At 36.2% G+C, this 16,680-nt stretch overlaps 5 protein-coding genes across 7 annotated transcripts; 4 read left to right on the top strand and 1 right to left on the bottom strand.

The window, feature by feature from the left end:
- Positions 1-419: 419 nt before the first annotated feature.
- LOC18023980 (probable tetraacyldisaccharide 4'-kinase, mitochondrial) lies at positions 420-2,393 on the bottom strand. Of its 3 annotated transcripts, none has more exons than XM_024159710.1 (8): positions 2,199-2,393; positions 1,995-2,118; positions 1,613-1,843; positions 1,375-1,527; positions 1,089-1,298; positions 937-996; positions 761-841; positions 420-666 (listed from the first exon to the last, which is right to left on the bottom strand). In XM_024159710.1, the coding sequence occupies exons 1-8, from the start codon at positions 2,369-2,371 to the stop codon at positions 505-507; spliced, it is 1,194 nt and encodes a 397-aa protein (XP_024015478.1). In that variant the 5' UTR covers positions 2,372-2,393; the 3' UTR covers positions 420-504. The 3 variants fall into 3 exon arrangements, with proteins under 3 accessions (XP_024015478.1, XP_006406377.1, XP_024015479.1); XM_006406314.2 differs by having other exon boundaries at positions 1,375-1,524; XM_024159711.1 differs by lacking the exon at positions 937-996.
- A 963-nt stretch (positions 2,394-3,356) lies between these two features.
- LOC18023979 (purple acid phosphatase 18) lies at positions 3,357-5,871 on the top strand. Its single transcript, XM_006406313.2, has 5 exons — positions 3,357-3,576; positions 4,049-4,717; positions 4,863-5,051; positions 5,148-5,236; positions 5,486-5,871. The coding sequence occupies exons 1-5, from the start codon at positions 3,442-3,444 to the stop codon at positions 5,709-5,711; spliced, it is 1,308 nt and encodes a 435-aa protein (XP_006406376.1). The 5' UTR covers positions 3,357-3,441; the 3' UTR covers positions 5,712-5,871.
- Positions 5,872-9,161: 3,290 nt separating this feature from the next.
- LOC18023978 (protein FATTY ACID EXPORT 6) lies at positions 9,162-10,747 on the top strand. The gene is made up of 3 exons (XM_006406312.2): positions 9,162-9,504; positions 10,231-10,318; positions 10,449-10,747. Exons 1-3 carry the CDS (start codon positions 9,306-9,308, stop codon positions 10,519-10,521), a joined length of 360 nt encoding a protein of 119 aa, XP_006406375.1. The 5' UTR covers positions 9,162-9,305; the 3' UTR covers positions 10,522-10,747.
- A 568-nt stretch (positions 10,748-11,315) lies between these two features.
- On the top strand, positions 11,316-14,344 carry LOC18024604 (glycerophosphodiester phosphodiesterase GDPDL5). Its single transcript, XM_006406311.2, has 9 exons — positions 11,316-11,450; positions 11,532-11,792; positions 11,916-12,025; positions 12,119-12,620; positions 12,710-12,751; positions 12,836-13,120; positions 13,222-13,364; positions 13,454-13,952; positions 14,034-14,344. Exons 1-9 carry the CDS (start codon positions 11,357-11,359, stop codon positions 14,285-14,287), a joined length of 2,190 nt encoding a protein of 729 aa, XP_006406374.2. The 5' UTR covers positions 11,316-11,356; the 3' UTR covers positions 14,288-14,344.
- A 315-nt stretch (positions 14,345-14,659) lies between these two features.
- Positions 14,660-16,568, top strand: LOC18024603 (probable serine/threonine-protein kinase PBL23). Its single transcript, XM_006406310.2, has 5 exons — positions 14,660-15,010; positions 15,100-15,281; positions 15,363-15,552; positions 15,633-16,027; positions 16,103-16,568. Exons 1-5 carry the CDS (start codon positions 14,875-14,877, stop codon positions 16,403-16,405), a joined length of 1,206 nt encoding a protein of 401 aa, XP_006406373.1. The 5' UTR covers positions 14,660-14,874; the 3' UTR covers positions 16,406-16,568.
- The last annotated feature ends 112 nt before the right edge of the window (positions 16,569-16,680 follow it).

The raw sequence follows: 16,680 nt of genomic DNA, 5'->3' as shown, positions 1-16,680 counted from the left end.
AATAAGGTATAACTACTCATACCACTCTCTTTCTTTTTCTTTTTTGTTTCTTTGTAGACACTCTCTCATAAGTTCTCTTGTTTTAGGTGGAATTGTGTATAGGAGAGGAGACTTAACACTCTTAATTACATATGGAAAAAAGAGTATCTGATCTATCTAGCCAGATACTATTTCAGTAGTTTTTTTGGTTAATGCTTTTTTTTGTTGTTGTTTGTTTCTTGATTTGATTTCTAACAGTTTTTTCGTGCATCGTTCTCATATATCTTGAATCTATTTCATTCGGTTTTTAGTTATAATGAGGCCACGTTTAATTTTCAGTCTCATAGGATTAGGTTAGACTAAATAAAATTTGAACTCTTTCATTAGGCTTTGGATTCATTTTTTGTATTCCTTCGAAATATGAAGACTAACAAGTATGCTTTAGAATAAACTAAACTCCCTCAAAACTTCTAGTATGGAAAGAGTAATGACACAACAAAGGATTGGAGTAAGATAACCTTAAGTCTAAATGGAAACACAAAACTTAGCAGCTACAACTCTACGCAGTGTAGATTTAAATCTATCCACATCAGTTCCTCTACAAGAACTTATTTGCAACTCAGAGCATAATACCAAAACTGTGTATGAGTCCAGACATTTGAAAATCTCTGAATCCCTGTTATAATCCTAATTTTCCAACAACAAAAAAAAAGGAGGAACATAATTAGATTCACGTCTCTGGACTTGAAACTTAATAACATCTAGCAAGTAATGTATTCACCTTTTCGGTTACCACAATGATAGGCTTGGAATTAGATTTGTTTTCTAGTCCATTTGCTCGCCTACTCATAGTTTCGACATCCTGCACTTATCAATATGATAAGTTAATTTGATTCCACTTCTTGGCACTTAAACAAATTTGGAATAACATTAATATATGTAAATGCAGCATTTTACCTGTGCTTGAAATAAATAATGATCACTAAAATCAAGTCTATCAACATAACGTGCTCCAGTCTTGTCAAACATAATGTAAACAGTAGTTAGCAAAAACTGAACAAAATCCAATGAGCATAGAGGCTACATATTAGTACAAGAAAACAACTTACCATCCCAATGGTTCTGACAAATGCTTCAGCGGATCCAATTGCGGAAACACATAGCACAGTTGCATCGCACAATGCTTCTAAAGCTACATACGACTTAGCTTTTTTAACATCAAATAAGTATTTGGGAACCATCTTGGAGAAGAAAACCGGGATCGAGTTTTTGAACCCTTTTATCGTGCTCTCAATATCTCTGAGGCTTTGTTCAGTTATCTGCATGATCACAAAGCCAAACTAACCTCAAACAGTCATTATCAAAAACAAAGGAAACAGAACGGTTGAGACGTACCAAGTCCACGTGATGCACTACAACTATATCTGCCCGCTCAAGTGCTGCAAGAGGCTCTCGTAAGGGACCAAGGGGAACTAAATTACCGTTTCCCCAAGGATCCAGCCCGTTAAGCATCACAATCTCGAGGTCACGACACAAACTCCAATGCTGCTTTTTACCAAAACAAGAGAGCTAAGTCTTGATGAAAAGTGCAATAGACAAAAGAAGGTAAAGATCTCTCCTTTTTAGGATATACCTGCATCCCATCATCTAGAATGACAGACCCAATTTTATGTGAAATGGTCTTGGCTTGTGTTGTTTCAAAAGATTGATCAAAGAATGTTCTTATACTAGAAGGATTTGCACATCCATATTTTTCGAAAAACAAGGCAGCAGTAGCTGCACGGTTTGCTCCAACACCGATCTTTGTCGGTCCACCTTGGAGATGTCTTTCAAGCATTTTGGCTTCATCTCCACCAGCATAACCCTTCATTGAAAAGATCATTTATAAGTCTTGATTTCAGAATATGCAAATGGGGCAATACGCAGAGTCTGAGTTCACAAGCAAAGACTCAAATTTCAATGGTTACATCGTCTTTATATTCAATCAAAACTCAAAAGTAGAAAAGAGTAATTACACGAGTGAGAATAAGCGGTGAGATTCCAGAATCGACGAGTAATTGCGTAATGAATTCAACCATTGGCGTCTTCCCATTTCCTCCCCAGCTCAGATTCCCAACGCTGATCACCGGGACCGGCAAACTTCTCCGGCAACATAATTATTAATCACAGAATCTCCGACCAAAAAAAAAAACCGGTTCGTTTGGTCGGGGAAAACTTACCGGTGTTGCTGTAAGAAGGAGGAGCGGTAGAGAGAGCGGCGGATTTGGAGAGCGACTCCGTAGAGAGAAGAAGCGAATGTCAGGAAGGGAACGAGAGAACGGTGAAGCGCAGGGGAATTAGTGCGGTCTCGCGTGTAGGCGATTTCGTTCACCACCTTCCGCAGCTTCTCCATGGAATTTACTGCAACACGAGTCGAGGCTAGCCAGTCGGTATAATCTAAACCGACTTTTAACGGTTTAAAAGGTCACGTTGACCACTTTCAGAACCATTTTCGCTAAATCAACATAAAGTTGGATTGAGAGACCCATTTTAATGCTAAGTTTTCAATGCATGTTAAAAAAAAATTTTCATGTATATTATGGTATACACATTCATGATCATATCCGTTTATAGTATTGTAGTAATAGTTATTTTTGAACAAATGGGATTATATATTTTTCGACGATGTACATACAAATTCTACCAAAACAAAATTGAATTGGTGACACGGACACAATATTAATGATTAAACATATACCACTGATCCTATATATGTTTCTTTATATTTATCATTTATCAAAAGTTGTGTGCATTTTAAAGAGCTCGAATTAACAAATTAATACACTATCGTCCTTACCAAAAGTGGGAAACAAAGTTATTCTACAAAAGACAAATAGTGAAATAAAGATATTTTGAACGTATCCATTATAACTTTTTTCATTTTTTAGTTTTGTTTTAATTTTATTGTCGGTCGACGTTCGCCTTTGTTATTTCTTTTTGTTATATCTTCTTTGCGTATAAGCTAAGGATTTTCCTCTCTTTTGTCATTTGCCATCTTGACCACATCTTTGGTCTCAACACCCAATTTACCGTTTTTACACTTTCTCCAACTTTCCATTTTTATATAATTTAACTTTTCTTCTTTGTTTGTTATGCTTCCACGATTTTGAATTATTGTATTCCTCTATGGATCCTACCATTCAAATACACTCTGCAACCAAAAAAACAAAAGTAATAGTATCCGCAAATTCATATAATAAATTAATTTACACACTGAAATCAAAATATATAGAAAAAAACATTGAGCAAGACAACATTGTGAACTACACTTTTACCCCTACTAAAATAAAAGTCATCACATTTCACACGAGATATAGCAAGGTAATTTGGTCATCAAGACGTCTGGCCTCCCCCGCGTGGCTAATTAGCTATAAGATTTCCATTTCCCTTTTCCCACTGAATCTTAAAAAAGCTCTCGCAGTGATGGAAAGATCCGTTCTTGCGATATTGTCTGTGATAATCTTTGCTTCTGTGGCGGCAGATGACTACGTCCGACCAAAACCTCGTCAAGCCTTGCAGTTTCCATGGAAACAAAAGTCCCTTTCTCAACCCGAACAGGTAACATTAGGCTCAATATGGTTCCTCTGTTTTCTTATCTTGTTCTGTGTCTCGGGTTCTTCTGATTCGATCCATTTCCGTAAACCCATGCTTATTTTGTTCTGATCTTCGTCTATTCTCTTTACTGCATGTGGGTCTCAGTTTGTTTTCTCCGCAAAATCCGATTTTGGGTTAATACTTACTCCAGAGATAATCCCATTTGCTCGTGTCCTGCTTATTCATGAAATCCTTTTTTAATCTTTACTACTCTGTGACTTATACTTCGACGAAAATGCCTTTTCCTAATTGATTTCTTACTACACTTGAGATGGATTTTTATATCGGCTGTTTCAATCTGAAGAAAAAAATTGATATTTGAGAGAAAATTACAGATATGGAGCGCATGATACAATTGATATTGAACATCATTGGTTCTGTTTTTAAATCAGTTTTGGTCATAATTCTTATACTGAGAAAAGATTCATACTTGCAGGTTCATATCTCATTGGCTGGAGATAAACACATGCGAGTGAGTTGGGTTACTAGAGACAAATCGTCTCCTTCGTTTGTTGAATATGGAAAATCGCCAGGGAAATACTCGTATCTTGGTCAAGGAGAGAGCACCTCTTACAGCTATGTCTTCTACAGATCAGGAAAGATACATCATGCTGTTATTGGGCCATTGGAACCAGACACAGTTTATTATTACCGCTGTGGTGGAGGAGGACCTGAGTTCCATCTGAAAACACCACCGGCTCAGTTCCCGATTACTTTTGCGGTGGCTGGTGATCTTGGTCAAACCGGTTGGACCAAGTCGACGCTAGATCATATCGACCAATGCAAATACGCTGTGCATCTACTTCCCGGGGATCTTTCTTATGCTGACTATATGCAACACAAGTGGGACACTTTTGGGGAGCTGGTTCAGCCTCTGGCTAGTGTAAGGCCTTGGATGGTGACCCAAGGAAACCATGAAAAAGAGAGGATTCCTTTTGTTGTGGATGAGTTTGTGTCTTTCAACTCTAGGTGGAAGATGCCGTATGAGGAGAGTGGATCAAGTTCAAATCTTTACTATTCTTTTGAGGTTTCCGGTGTCCATGTGATCATGCTTGGCTCATACACAGATTACGATCGGTACTCTGATCAATACCGTTGGTTAAAGGTGAGGATTCCTACTCATTCTTCCATTTGTTATGTTAATCTCCTTCTATTGCCACAATAGGTCTAACGAGTTAATCTCTTTCATTGTAGTTTCTTTGATTCTTGTGTTACTGGTTTGTTGCGTTAAGAAGTGCTTTGTTGTGTAGGCTGATCTCTCAAAGGTGGACCGAGAAAGGACTCCGTGGCTAATAGCCCTCTTCCATGTACCATGGTATAACAGTAACGAGGCCCATCAACATGAAGGTGATGAGATGATGGCTGAAATGGAGCCTTTGCTTTATGCGAGCGGTGTTGATATCGTATTCACTGGTCATGTCCATGCTTATGAACGCACGGTATGTGCAATCCTTTGTTAGCTTCTCTTATGAGTCTAACACACACAAAAAATACGTTAGCTTGATATTAATTGGTTTTGTTGTGCTGCTTGACAGAAACGTGTCAACAATGGTAAATCAGATCCATGTGGTCCTGTTCACATAACCATTGGCGATGGAGGAAACAGAGAAGGGTTAGCTAGCAAGTAATTCCCCAAAACTGATTACTTCTGCTTTTTCAAATTCCATTTTTTTTTAATGCTATAAGTAAATTATCAATCGTGTGTAGAGAGTAGATTACTCTGATATGTGCCAAGCCTTTTTCATCTTAGTTGTTTGGGTTTGTTCAACATATTATCTATCCACCGGGAACTAATCATACCTTTGAGTGTCCTTGTCATATGATGCAAGTAGTTGATACTTATCTAAAGAGGATCATGGTTTTTCATTTTCAGGTACGAAGATCCATCGCCAGAGTGGTCAGTCTTCAGGGAAGCAAGCTTTGGGCACGGCGAGCTTCAGATGGTGAACTCAACCCATGCGCTTTGGACCTGGCATAGGAACGATGACGACGAGCCAACGAGATCTGATGAGGTTTGGCTAACCTCTCTTGTGAACTCCGCATGTTGGACCGAGAAGAAATGGCGTGAAGAACTCAGGAAAGTCCTCATGGGACCTTGATGATAACTTCCATAGTTAGATGCAGACCCATGCCTAATGATACGGGGTCAAGTGAGTGTGACACCCTTTGTATTTTTAATATTCATGTTTTAACCTCTTGTAATATAATATAAGCTTCTTTCAACTGCACCCAATTAAATGATAATAGATACTTTTATAACAATTAATTAATATACTTTTATAACAATTAATTACAAATATTATCATCTTTAAATGAGGGATAAAACAGGAAATAAAAGTAAAAAATTACATTGAAAATGTAAATGCAAAATGACATTTTTTTTGAAACAAAAATTGAAAACTAAAACGACATTTATTATGAAACGGAGGGAGTAAAAAAATTTCTTTAACAAAAAAATAGTAAATTTTTTTATGTTACATAACTTTTTTTTATTGGTCGACTATGATATATAACTTCTTTTTAATTTTATTTTAAAATAAATTATTTTTTTTCAATCAACTTATATTGAAAAAATATCTTCAACTGAATTTAATTAAAAATATTTTTTAAACAAAAATAATGAAATTTCAAAAATCATTTGTTATGTTAACAATATTTTTTCTATTTTCTTGACTCTGATGATGAAGAAAGGGATGAAAATAAGCTCTGATTTTTGTCTTTCTATAAGAAATGAGTGTGTGATTTCTCTTATACATGTCGACAAAAAAAAATTCTCTGATACATATTGTATATATATATATATATCAATATATATATATATAAAAAAGAATAACAATCGTTGATGAAAAATTGTGACGAAGGTTTTCTTTAGGGTTGGTATTCGGATATTATGATCCGGTTTGGATTTGGGTTTTAAATGTTTTGGATCAAAAGCTTTAAGTACACTTAAACACTTGGCAATAAAATTGCAATTAAGTAATAAACCTCCAATAGTGTAACACTTCTTCTTATACATAATTAACGACAATGTCTAGAAATCTAGGTTTTAATGGGTTTTACTTATGATGAATTAATGCCATAATCATTTAATATGTATGTTTGGCAGATGTTTAACACTAAAAGTAAGACTAAAATGCGAGTAAGTCACTCGGACCCATGTAGACATCCCTTAAATATAATAAATGGTTTTTGCCAGCTTAAGATGTTAGTGAATTTAAGCAATATTGTTTACAGCACTGCCTTTTGATCCCCGTAACCTGAGTTCGATAGTAGCTCTTGACACTTTGCTTTTCTTTTTTGTCCGTTTAGATAAACTTTCTAAAACTTAAAAAATACGATGCGTATGTTCAAATTTATTATAATGCAGTCATATTTTGGAAACATAAAAAGATGCGTATGTACAAATAAAAACCGAAAGACTATCCTCCATCGCTTATTTTTTCTCTCTTTTAAATTAATAAAAATAATTGTGAGTTTAAAAGACATTAAATTGAGTTGTTAAGTAATTGGGGTCTAGAGAAGGGGAAGTGGAAAGATTTGGTGAAAAGATGATAAAGAGGAAAAAAGAATTTATGAGCTATATAAGGAAATTTACTCCTAACATTTTCTTAGAGACCAATCTCACACTCACGAGTCTCAAATGCAAAATCCATGACAAGGTTTATGATGTATACGATGCTGGGAGGATTATGTGGTTCTTGTGAATACTGATCGTTTATTGGATTCGACAGAAATCTAGCCACGATTCTTTTCAAATGCTAGGTTTGCACTGTAAATTTAAGTTAATACTTTACCAATAGAGTTCACTTCATTGGTCTGCTACCTATATAACCAATTACATTTCATACATATATTTTTTTTGGTAGAAACATTATAGCGAACAAATCGTGCACACAAAAACCTATTAATCGATTAATCTGCTACTTCTATGTGTATTTAGTACAAATGTTGAGCGGTAGCGATTCCACGTACCTAACAATTTAAGTAGATATTTCTATGATGATTCACAGACGACTCAATTTTTACTCAGTATTCACATCGCGTAAAATAAAAAACTTAAAAAAGGATATCCGATAACCTTAGCGTATTCAAAGCTTTCTCCTTTCTTCTCAATTACATAGTCAAAATTGGCTCTCTGACTCAGAGTTTCTTTGAAATGGACTTGTATGTTGAATTCTTCACACAGTCTTTTTACATATGAATCCAAATGGTTTTTTCCCATACCAGAAATGACTGTATGAGAGATTACAAATGTTTTTCTAGCATTGAAAGTTCCATCAGCTGCTTCAAACCCATCAAGAGCACCCAGAACTAAACACACAGCCAAAAAACAATAGTTTACACCAAATCACACAAATTCAAGAAAACACACTAACAATACTTGTTTCGTAAATGTCAATAGTTGAATAGGCAACGACATCACAATATTGGTCGATCTCGCTGGTTTCTCAAAAATTGTTGCTTTCCCTTCTTTTTCCCAAATTAGTTTATCAGACTCATCTTCTTCCATAGCTCCACAAATCATTATTTGGTTTCTGAGACTTGTTCTAACCTAGTTTTAATCAGAGAAGACAAGAAAAAAAAAAAGATTGTTTTTTACTTAGCGTAAAAACTATAGAAAAAATTAGAAAAAAATAAATTAACATGGGTCACTCAAGAGAGTAAGATACTGATTTTTAGTGTTTCATGAGTTGAGAAATCAAAGAAAAAGGTAAAAAAAAACTATATATATTGGAGAAGGAAAAAAATCAATACAAGTTTGAGCACTAAAAATCGTTTGAGCAAGTTTGAGCAAACAGTAAAAGTGTTTTTTGAAGAAATTAAAAACTATAGAAACCACAGTCCAAGCTTTAAATTGTTGTGCTGTTTTCACATTAATTATATTTTTAATCTTAATATGGTTATATCGGATTTTTTTCTTCTCAAAAAGTTCTAGAGGTTATGTCTGACAACCAAAAAAAAAGAATTCTAGAAAAACTTTAGATTTGTCAAATAATTTCAACCAGAACGGGTTTGAGCCCATGTGCTTCAGAGCCTAAACTAAAACAAATTTAGAAGTTAAATTTTTCAAAAGATATATTAGTCCAGCTGATTCAGTTGATTAGTTTGCTATAAGACCATGTTCATTGAGAACCCTTCATATTTTTTAATTGGGTTGCTAATGAATATTTTGAGTTAAAATACTGAAAAGGAAGTCCAAAATATAAGGGCTGATCCTTGCAGAAGGGTTTTTAGGGCTGACCCTTAGAAGATTGCTTATAAAAAAATATTATAATATTCTTAAGGAACTTTTAATGAAACCCTCTAATGTATATGCCTTTAAGGTGTTGAGAACACCCGACAATACCCAACAGTGGGGCAAAATTTTGTTTTCTGCTTCTAATATGAAAATTCATTTTGACTTTTCAACGTTTGAGATTTGGTGCAACGACTGTCATTTTCTTAAATGCAATTCCAAAATCTTTGCTTAAACATTCTTTGAACCTTTTTCTTGCATTAAAACTCTTATAAATCATCTAAAGTTGAAATCTAAATTATTTTTTAATTACATTAAGCGAGTAAGTGGGATTAGTTGTCGTCTTGACGAAGGCTCTCACTCTAATCATAAAAATTCTAATAATTCGATCGTCTCTGTTTCATATCAATTCGATGCGATCGTTCCTCTCGTAATTATAATTCAAGCTCGAGAGAAAATGCATGATTTCTGCTTCACCATCCCGTACGGGATGCTTCTAATCGGCGGTGGATTTATCGGGTACATGAAGAAAGGGAGTATTACATCTTTCGCCGGAGGTGCAGGCACTGGCTTATTACTCATCCTCGCTGGATTTCTCAGTCTCAAGGCTTTCGAGAAGAAGAAGAATTCTTCTATCGCTGTCGTTCTTCAGACAGGTTTTTTTTTTTTGGTCTTTCATAGCGATCTGGATTTTAGATGAAAGTATATATAGGAAGATTTCGATTTGCGTTTGATTTCGTTAGGTTGTCATAGTGAAGATCTTCAATTTAAAGACATGAATAGCTTTTTTACTTACTTGTCAACAGAGGAAGGAATGGTTTGATTCTGTTTTCATTTTTTGGATGGTTCACTGTTTGGATCAAGAACTTGTGTCTCGTTGTAGACTCTAGCTTGAGAGTAAACTAGAATATGAAAAGTAATCCGGATCTTATTGGACCACTAACGATCTGAATCTGAAAAAATTAATCCGGCTACATGATTCGTGTCATGATGCTAGACTTGATGATCAAAGAAGAAAACCGATATTTTCTTGTGTTTGGATCTTCAAAGTAGCATTTTTACAATTGTTTTGCTAGTTTTTCCCACTAAATTATGATTAGTGTCTCTCTTGAGCAAAGATGCCGTGTTTACTGCAAATGGGATAATCAGATACAAAGTTTCTCATGTTAAGAACTTGGTTACAACAACAGGCTTACTAATGGAAGGGGATGTCTTAATTGAGTCGTAAGATGTTGTAGTTGAGTAGATTTCTGATTTTTAATTAGTGTTCCTGCCATTGATTGGCTTAGCACCAACCTCAAACAACATTACAAACATGCTCACAGAATCTATTTTTTATTAGTGACTGAAACTCATCTCAATGTTTTCTTTTTTCGATTCAGTCATCTCAGCTGCTCTCACACTAGTCATGGGACAGCGTTACTTGCTAACTCAAAAGGTTATGCCGGCTGGTTTGGTTGCTGGGATCAGGTAAAAATTCCTCCTTTCTCATTTCCTTCTGTGAATTTCTGGTGACGATTCATCTTTGTTTGCATCCAAGATTTGATATTTTGAGTCTCTTCTCTATTGAGTTAACCTTAGGACCATATCTGTATTGCAGTGCTCTCATGACCTGTTTTTACGTTTACAAGATCGCAACTGGTGGCAATAAGATCCCATCAAAAGCTGAATGATAGTTATGCAACTCTGGGTTTTCGTGGATGCAGATGAGACTCTCTGTTATTGAATTTGTCGATAGGAAATGTCTTGTGTGTTTCTGAGATTAGCTTGTATTAGTTGAAGAACTGCATATTGTCTTGTTTGTTTCTGAGTCTCTGAGATTTGTTTGTTGTCATCATGTTTCTGTTAACCACAGACTTTTTTGGAGCCATATTATATATGAAAAATTTGACGTTTTGATACACACTCGGGTCACATTGTAAAATAAACTGGGTACCCATATGGAAGTTGATCATCACACTTGTGCATACAACAATAAATCTTAAACTGTTTTTGATTTTATCCTAAAAATATACATATGGAAGTGCAGTGGTAATTAAGGCAAAGACTCTTGCATGAAAATCAAATCAGGAGCCAAGCTATGCAAGGGAAAATTATGCTACAGAGGTAACAGATAGTGTTGAAATATGGGTATGGTTTAAAAAAATTGGAATTGTTCTCATGCTAGAAATGTTCTCAGATGGAAACCCGATGATGAGCTGTTGTCATCATAATTCTGCATACTAGGAGTAGGATTATTTAACAAGGTTGATATTTTGGTAACTAGTTAGGTTAGTTCTTTTGGTCCCAGTTTCCCAAAAAACGACATTATTCTCACAAATTTAGAAACAAGTGCAGTTAATACCACTACAGAATCTAATTACGTTTCCTAGCCAAAGTTTCCATTCTAAAGAGGACGTACTAGTTTGTATTAATTATTAAACAGCTCATGGGCACAATTATTCCCTTCTTATTCACTCCATCTTCAGACAAAACTAAAAAAAAAAACTAAACAGTGAGAAAATCTCCATGACCATGGCGTTCCCTAGTTTGGTTTTTCTGATTCTGATCCAGTTCTTCATATTTCAGACTGCTTCAGCAAGTTCTTGGCAGACATTGAGTGGTTAGAGACAGAGAGTTCTTTCACTTTTCTAAACATGAATGTTTATGATGTTTTTACACTTTCTCGATGTGTTTTTCGCAGGGAATCCTCCGGTTGTCATAGCTAGAGGCGGGTTCTCTGGTTTGTTTCCAGATTCCAGTGAATATGCATATGAGTTGGTGAATTTGACAACTTCAGAAGACGTAACTCTCTGGTGCGATCTTCAACTAACAAAAGATGGTGTCGGAATCTGCTTCCCAAATCTGAATCTTGACAACGGTTCTGATGTAGTGGACGTTTACCCAAATCACAAAGAAATTTTCTCTGTTGATTTCACATGGAAGGAACTCTCCAACGTGACATGTAAGTGGATTTAAGTATTTTGTTTCTTTAAATCCTCTTCTTGTCAGTAAAGGTTTCAATCTGTTGGAATGAAAACTCCACAAATGTTTTCTGAATTTGTAACAAAGTTTTCCCCCTCAACAGTGGTCCAAAATATTGTCTCAAGACAAGCAATTTTCGATCATGTTTCTTCGATATTGCCTACTGAAGAAGTAGCAAAAATAGGAACTTCAGGCCTTTGGTTAAACATTCAGGTAATGTATATACTCTTTTATCGCCCAAACGCCTTTTTACATAGGCTCATAACAAATACTTCTTCTTCTTGTTACTCTTCCTACACTTAACAGCACAGTGATTTCTACGCGCAACACAATTTGAGTATGAGAAACTCTGTTGTGTCTCTATCAAGACGCATGAAAATCAAGTTCATATCTTCTCCAGAGATCAGTTTCCTTAGGAACATGAAAAAGGATGTCAATACGACTGTGACAAAGCTCATCTTTAGGTTTCTGAATCAAGACCGGATAGATCCCTTTACCAACCAATCTTACGGCTCTCTTGCCAAGAACCTAAGTTATATAAAAACGTTTTCGTCTGGAATTCTTGTTCCAAAATCTTACATATGGCCCCTAGGTTCAGATCTTTACCTGCAACCCCACACGTCCTTTGTCACAGATGCTCATAAAGAAGGTTTACAAGTTTTCGCTTCGGATTTTGCCAATGATTTCGTGTTTGCATATAACTACAGCTACGATCCAACAGCTGAGTATTTATCTTTCATTGACAACGGAAACTTCTCTGTTGATGGTTTCTTATCAGACTTTCCGTTGACTCCATATCGGGCCATCAGTAAGTAAATAAACTCAATTTTTCTGCATTTTCCCATTGCATACTTTATAGAGGTTAAAAAAAGCAAGATTCTTGTTTTCTTTACACAGGTTGCTTCTCTCATTTGGACACCAAAAAGGCCAAGGAGCAAGGTAATACACAGAGTAAACCATATAAATAAAGATGATATTTTCTACATCTTTAAATTGTAGTCTGATCCAATTTGATTCTTGCAGCTAACGTAACTATCATTTCCAAGGATGGAGCGAGTGGAGATTTCGCAGGCTGTACTGACTTGGCATATGAGAAAGCTGTGAGTGATGGGGTTGACATTCTTGATTGCAATGTCCAGATGTCGAAGGACAAGATTCCCTTTTGTTTGAGCTCTATAGATCTTATGAACAGCACTAACATCTTCGATACAAGCTTCAGGAATCTGTCATCAGTAGCTTCAGAGATTCAGCCGAATAGTGGGATTTTCACTTTCAGCCTGACCATGTCTCAGATACAAACCTTGAAGCGTAAGGACATATCCACAAAACTATAATCAACATTCAGTATAAACATTTTTTTTGAATGAAGATTATATCTGAAATGAGCCACATCTTTCCCTTCATTGCAGCTGTTATTTCGAATCCATTTAGGCTATCTGCTTTATTCAGAAACCCAAGAAACAAAAATCTTGGAAAATATCTTACATTATCCGAGTTCTTGTTTCTTCCAAAACGTTACAGCTCTCTCTCAGGCATCCTGATAAAAGTGGAGGTAAGAGAGCTCTGTTGAAAAAAATTTGTGTAACGGATAACTAACACATTATTCATTTCTTGATATATAGCATTCTCCGTTTTTCTTAGAATGCAGCGTATTTAGCAGAACATCAAGGAATTAGTGTGGTCGATGCTGTATTAGATGAACTGAAGAAAGATACTACTCAAGAAAGCCAGGCAAGTGCAAGAAGAATACTGATCCAGTCTACTGATAAGTCTGTCTTGATGGAGTTCAAGGAGAAGAAGAAAATGAATCATGAAGAGCTGGTCTATAGTGTCGATGAAAAGATCCATGATGTCACAGATTCCGCAATCAAAGACATCAAGAGTTTCGCAGGCTCGATTGTCATCAACAGGGATTCAGTCTTTTCCGGCAACGCAGGGTTTATCACGCTTAAAACAGATGTTTTTCCTAGGCTGAATTCAAGCGGGCTTCGTGTTTACGTAGAGACTTTAAGCAACGAGTTTGTAAGTTATCCGTTTGACTTTTACTCGGATCCAACAATGCAGATAGACACCTTTGTCCGGGATATTAAGATTCATGGCATCATCACTGACTTCCCAGCGACCACTGCAAGATACAGAAGTAAAAAAAAAAAGAGTCTCATCTTCTCTCTTGCTTCTTTGAATTTTTGTTGAGCCAATCTGAGATAATATTTGATTGCAGAGAACCAATGTTACAGCAAGATGAATCTGTTTCGAACCGGTGAGCTCATAACTTTCGGGAATCCATTGCTTGTTCCACCGGCTGGAGCTCCATATCCATCACTAGTTGAGTCAGATGTCACGGAACCACCATTGCCTGAAGTAAGAAGTCAGCCTCCTGCTATTGCACCATCAAAGGCAGAGGGAGAATCAATAGAAGTTTCCTTTGCGGTTATAACCATGGCGGTTCTTGTGAGCTTCTTTATCTCAGTTTAGTGTAAGTGCTTGTAACTGACTTCAACTGCAGTATCTGCCATTATATCTATGAAGAACTATCCATTCTTGTTTTCAAGATTTCTATAAGATATCTAAAGTTTCAAATTTAGAAGGGGTTATTAATAGGAATATGGAAATGGATAAACCTATCTATAAATCCCATAAAGCCAAAATTAGCTTATTTGATCTTAATTCTCTTCCAATGAATTTCTTCACCAAAATTCACCATCCATTTGTTTTTCAAGGAAGAAGAAAAAGGAATCATAAAATAAACAATCAAACATAAGGAAAGGGTTCTTAGTAGCAAAATTTTATTTCTCATTTTTGTTGTTCCTTCTTCTTTTGAGGCCGAAAGAGACCAGATTCATTTTTGGTTTCTTCAAAGGCCAAACCTTTTTCTTATTTTCTCAGCAATCCCTTTTGCCATCTTACAAAGAAGAAAAAAAAAACAATTAATTCTGTTCGTCTGAGAATTATCTCGATCCCTTAAGGATTCGAGGTTCAAGAACATCCATGAACTTCGAGTAATTCTATCATCTTCTTGTAGTAACAATCCAGGAAGATACATATAAACACATACATACAGAATGAAACTGAATTGCTTGTTCTGTTGTATGTCCGAGAGACGATTTACCAGACGATCATCATCGAGACAAAGCATCAAAGACTGCATTGATGCAAAGAACAATCTTTCTAGATTTGACAACATCTCTTTTAAAACAGGTCCCGGTTTATTTACCTTTATTCATCATATACATTCTCAAAATTCCTTAAAAGCTTTTCTATCTAAAAGAAAGCTGACATAACTGCAGATAGCAGTAGGCGAAGATACATATCCGAGGAGATTGCAAAACTCGGTAAAGGGAACATTAGTGCTCAAATCTTTACATTCAGAGAGCTCTGCGTCGCCACCAAGAACTTTAACCCCGAGAATCAGCTCGGTGAAGGCGGTTTTGGAAGGGTTTATAAAGGGCACATAGAAACCCCCGAAAAGGTACTAACATTCTCTCAAACAACAAATCTCTCATTTGTTCACCAAAAATTGATTCTTGACAATCTTGCGTGTGTTATTTAGGTTGTTGCGGTTAAGCAGCTAGATAGGAATGGCTACCAAGGGAACAGAGAGTTCCTTGTGGAAGTCATGATGCTGAGTCTCTTACATCATCAAAACCTTGTCAATTTGGTCGGATATTGCGCAGACGGCGATCAACGGATTCTTGTCTATGAATATATGCAAAATGGCTCTTTAGAAGATCATCTTCTTGGTATATAATATATCTAAACATTACAAAACACCACACTTTTCATATCAACACATTCTAAAGATTATTACTTTCTTCTTCAGAGTTGGCGCGGAACAAGAAGAAGCCGTTGGATTGGGACACAAGGATGAAAATTGCAGCAGGAGCAGCGAGAGGGCTCGAGTATCTACACGAAACAGCTGATCCTCCAGTGATCTACAGAGATTTCAAGGCCTCGAACATATTGCTTGACGAAGAATTTAACCCAAAGCTTTCGGATTTCGGTTTAGCCAAAGTTGGTCCGACCGGTGGAGAGACTCATGTGTCGACGAGGGTGATGGGAACATACGGCTACTGTGCGCCAGAGTATGCTCTTACGGGACAGCTCACTGTGAAATCCGATGTGTACAGCTTTGGAGTCGTCTTCTTGGAGATGATCACAGGAAGAAGAGTCATTGACACGACGAAACCAACTCAAGAACAGAATCTGGTCACTTGGGTAATAATAATAATATGCAAAACACTTCAATTCTTCTCATTTCAAGATTTGACAGAGAATAACTTAATTGCGCAGGCGAGTCCATTGTTCAAAGATAGGAGAAAGTTCACGTTAATGGCGGATCCGTTGCTTGAAGGGAAGTATCCGATAAAGGGATTGTATCAAGCGCTTGCAGTAGCAGCGATGTGTCTTCAAGAAGAAGCAGCAACGAGACCAATGATGAGCGATGTAGTCACCGCGCTCGAGTACTTGGCTATGACAAAAGAAGAAGAAGATGGAGAAACTGTAGAAGACGAGGGGAATAATAAACGAGTTAACAAAACAGATAACGACAACGGAGAAGACGAAGAAGAAGAAGACGAAAGATCTAAGCTTTGAGCAATTTTTTTTTGTTTTTGTTTGTTTGTAATTTTAAGGGAATGATCGGTTTTAGGAGATTTGACAGACTTTTTGAATTCGCGAAGATGATGAGGAAAAAAAAAAACGAATAAAGAAAAATGAAGATTAAATTGGGAGTTTTCGAGCTCTCTCCCTCGGGATTTAACGGATTTGCTGAGAATTTTGGATTAGTGTTCGCTTAACAATTGTTTTAGACCCAAATGGTAAATTCTGGGTATCGATTTCCAGAGTCTCCTCTTCATACATCGCAGAAA

This window comes from Eutrema salsugineum, unplaced genomic scaffold (assembly GCF_000478725.1).
Source record: "Eutrema salsugineum unplaced genomic scaffold, Eutsalg1_0 scaffold_13, whole genome shotgun sequence".
Lineage (NCBI taxonomy): Eukaryota > Viridiplantae > Streptophyta > Magnoliopsida > Brassicales > Brassicaceae > Eutrema > Eutrema salsugineum.
This window is presented reverse-complemented; position numbering and strand designations above follow the sequence as displayed.

Excerpts from the sequence above, each read along its gene's own strand:
- LOC18023980 (XM_024159710.1), bottom strand. The coding sequence starts at position 2,371 with ATGGAGAAGCTGCGGAAGGTGGTGAACGAAATCGCCTACACGCGAGAC. Across the intron at positions 842-936 it reads ATTATTTATTTCAAGCACAG|GATGTCGAAACTATGAGTAG; the intron begins GTAAAATGCTGC and ends TGATAAGTGCAG. Across the intron at positions 667-760 it reads TCATTGTGGTAACCGAAAAG|GATTATAACAGGGATTCAGA; the intron begins GTGAATACATTA and ends TTGGAAAATTAG.
- LOC18023979 (XM_006406313.2), top strand. The coding sequence starts at position 3,442 with ATGGAAAGATCCGTTCTTGCGATATTGTCTGTGATAATCTTTGCTTCT. Across the intron at positions 4,718-4,862 it reads ATCAATACCGTTGGTTAAAG|GCTGATCTCTCAAAGGTGGA; the intron begins GTGAGGATTCCT and ends TTTGTTGTGTAG. Across the intron at positions 5,237-5,485 it reads AGAGAAGGGTTAGCTAGCAA|GTACGAAGATCCATCGCCAG; the intron begins GTAATTCCCCAA and ends TTTCATTTTCAG.
- LOC18023978 (XM_006406312.2), top strand. The coding sequence starts at position 9,306 with ATGCATGATTTCTGCTTCACCATCCCGTACGGGATGCTTCTAATCGGC. Across the intron at positions 9,505-10,230 it reads CGCTGTCGTTCTTCAGACAG|TCATCTCAGCTGCTCTCACA; the intron begins GTTTTTTTTTTT and ends TTTTCGATTCAG. Across the intron at positions 10,319-10,448 it reads GGTTTGGTTGCTGGGATCAG|TGCTCTCATGACCTGTTTTT; the intron begins GTAAAAATTCCT and ends TCTGTATTGCAG.
- LOC18024604 (XM_006406311.2), top strand. The coding sequence starts at position 11,357 with ATGACCATGGCGTTCCCTAGTTTGGTTTTTCTGATTCTGATCCAGTTC. Across the intron at positions 12,752-12,835 it reads CAAAAAGGCCAAGGAGCAAG|CTAACGTAACTATCATTTCC; the intron begins GTAATACACAGA and ends TGATTCTTGCAG. Across the intron at positions 13,953-14,033 it reads GACCACTGCAAGATACAGAA|AGAACCAATGTTACAGCAAG; the intron begins GTAAAAAAAAAA and ends ATTTGATTGCAG.
- LOC18024603 (XM_006406310.2), top strand. The coding sequence starts at position 14,875 with ATGAAACTGAATTGCTTGTTCTGTTGTATGTCCGAGAGACGATTTACC. Across the intron at positions 15,011-15,099 it reads CAACATCTCTTTTAAAACAG|ATAGCAGTAGGCGAAGATAC; the intron begins GTCCCGGTTTAT and ends ACATAACTGCAG. Across the intron at positions 16,028-16,102 it reads AACAGAATCTGGTCACTTGG|GCGAGTCCATTGTTCAAAGA; the intron begins GTAATAATAATA and ends TTAATTGCGCAG.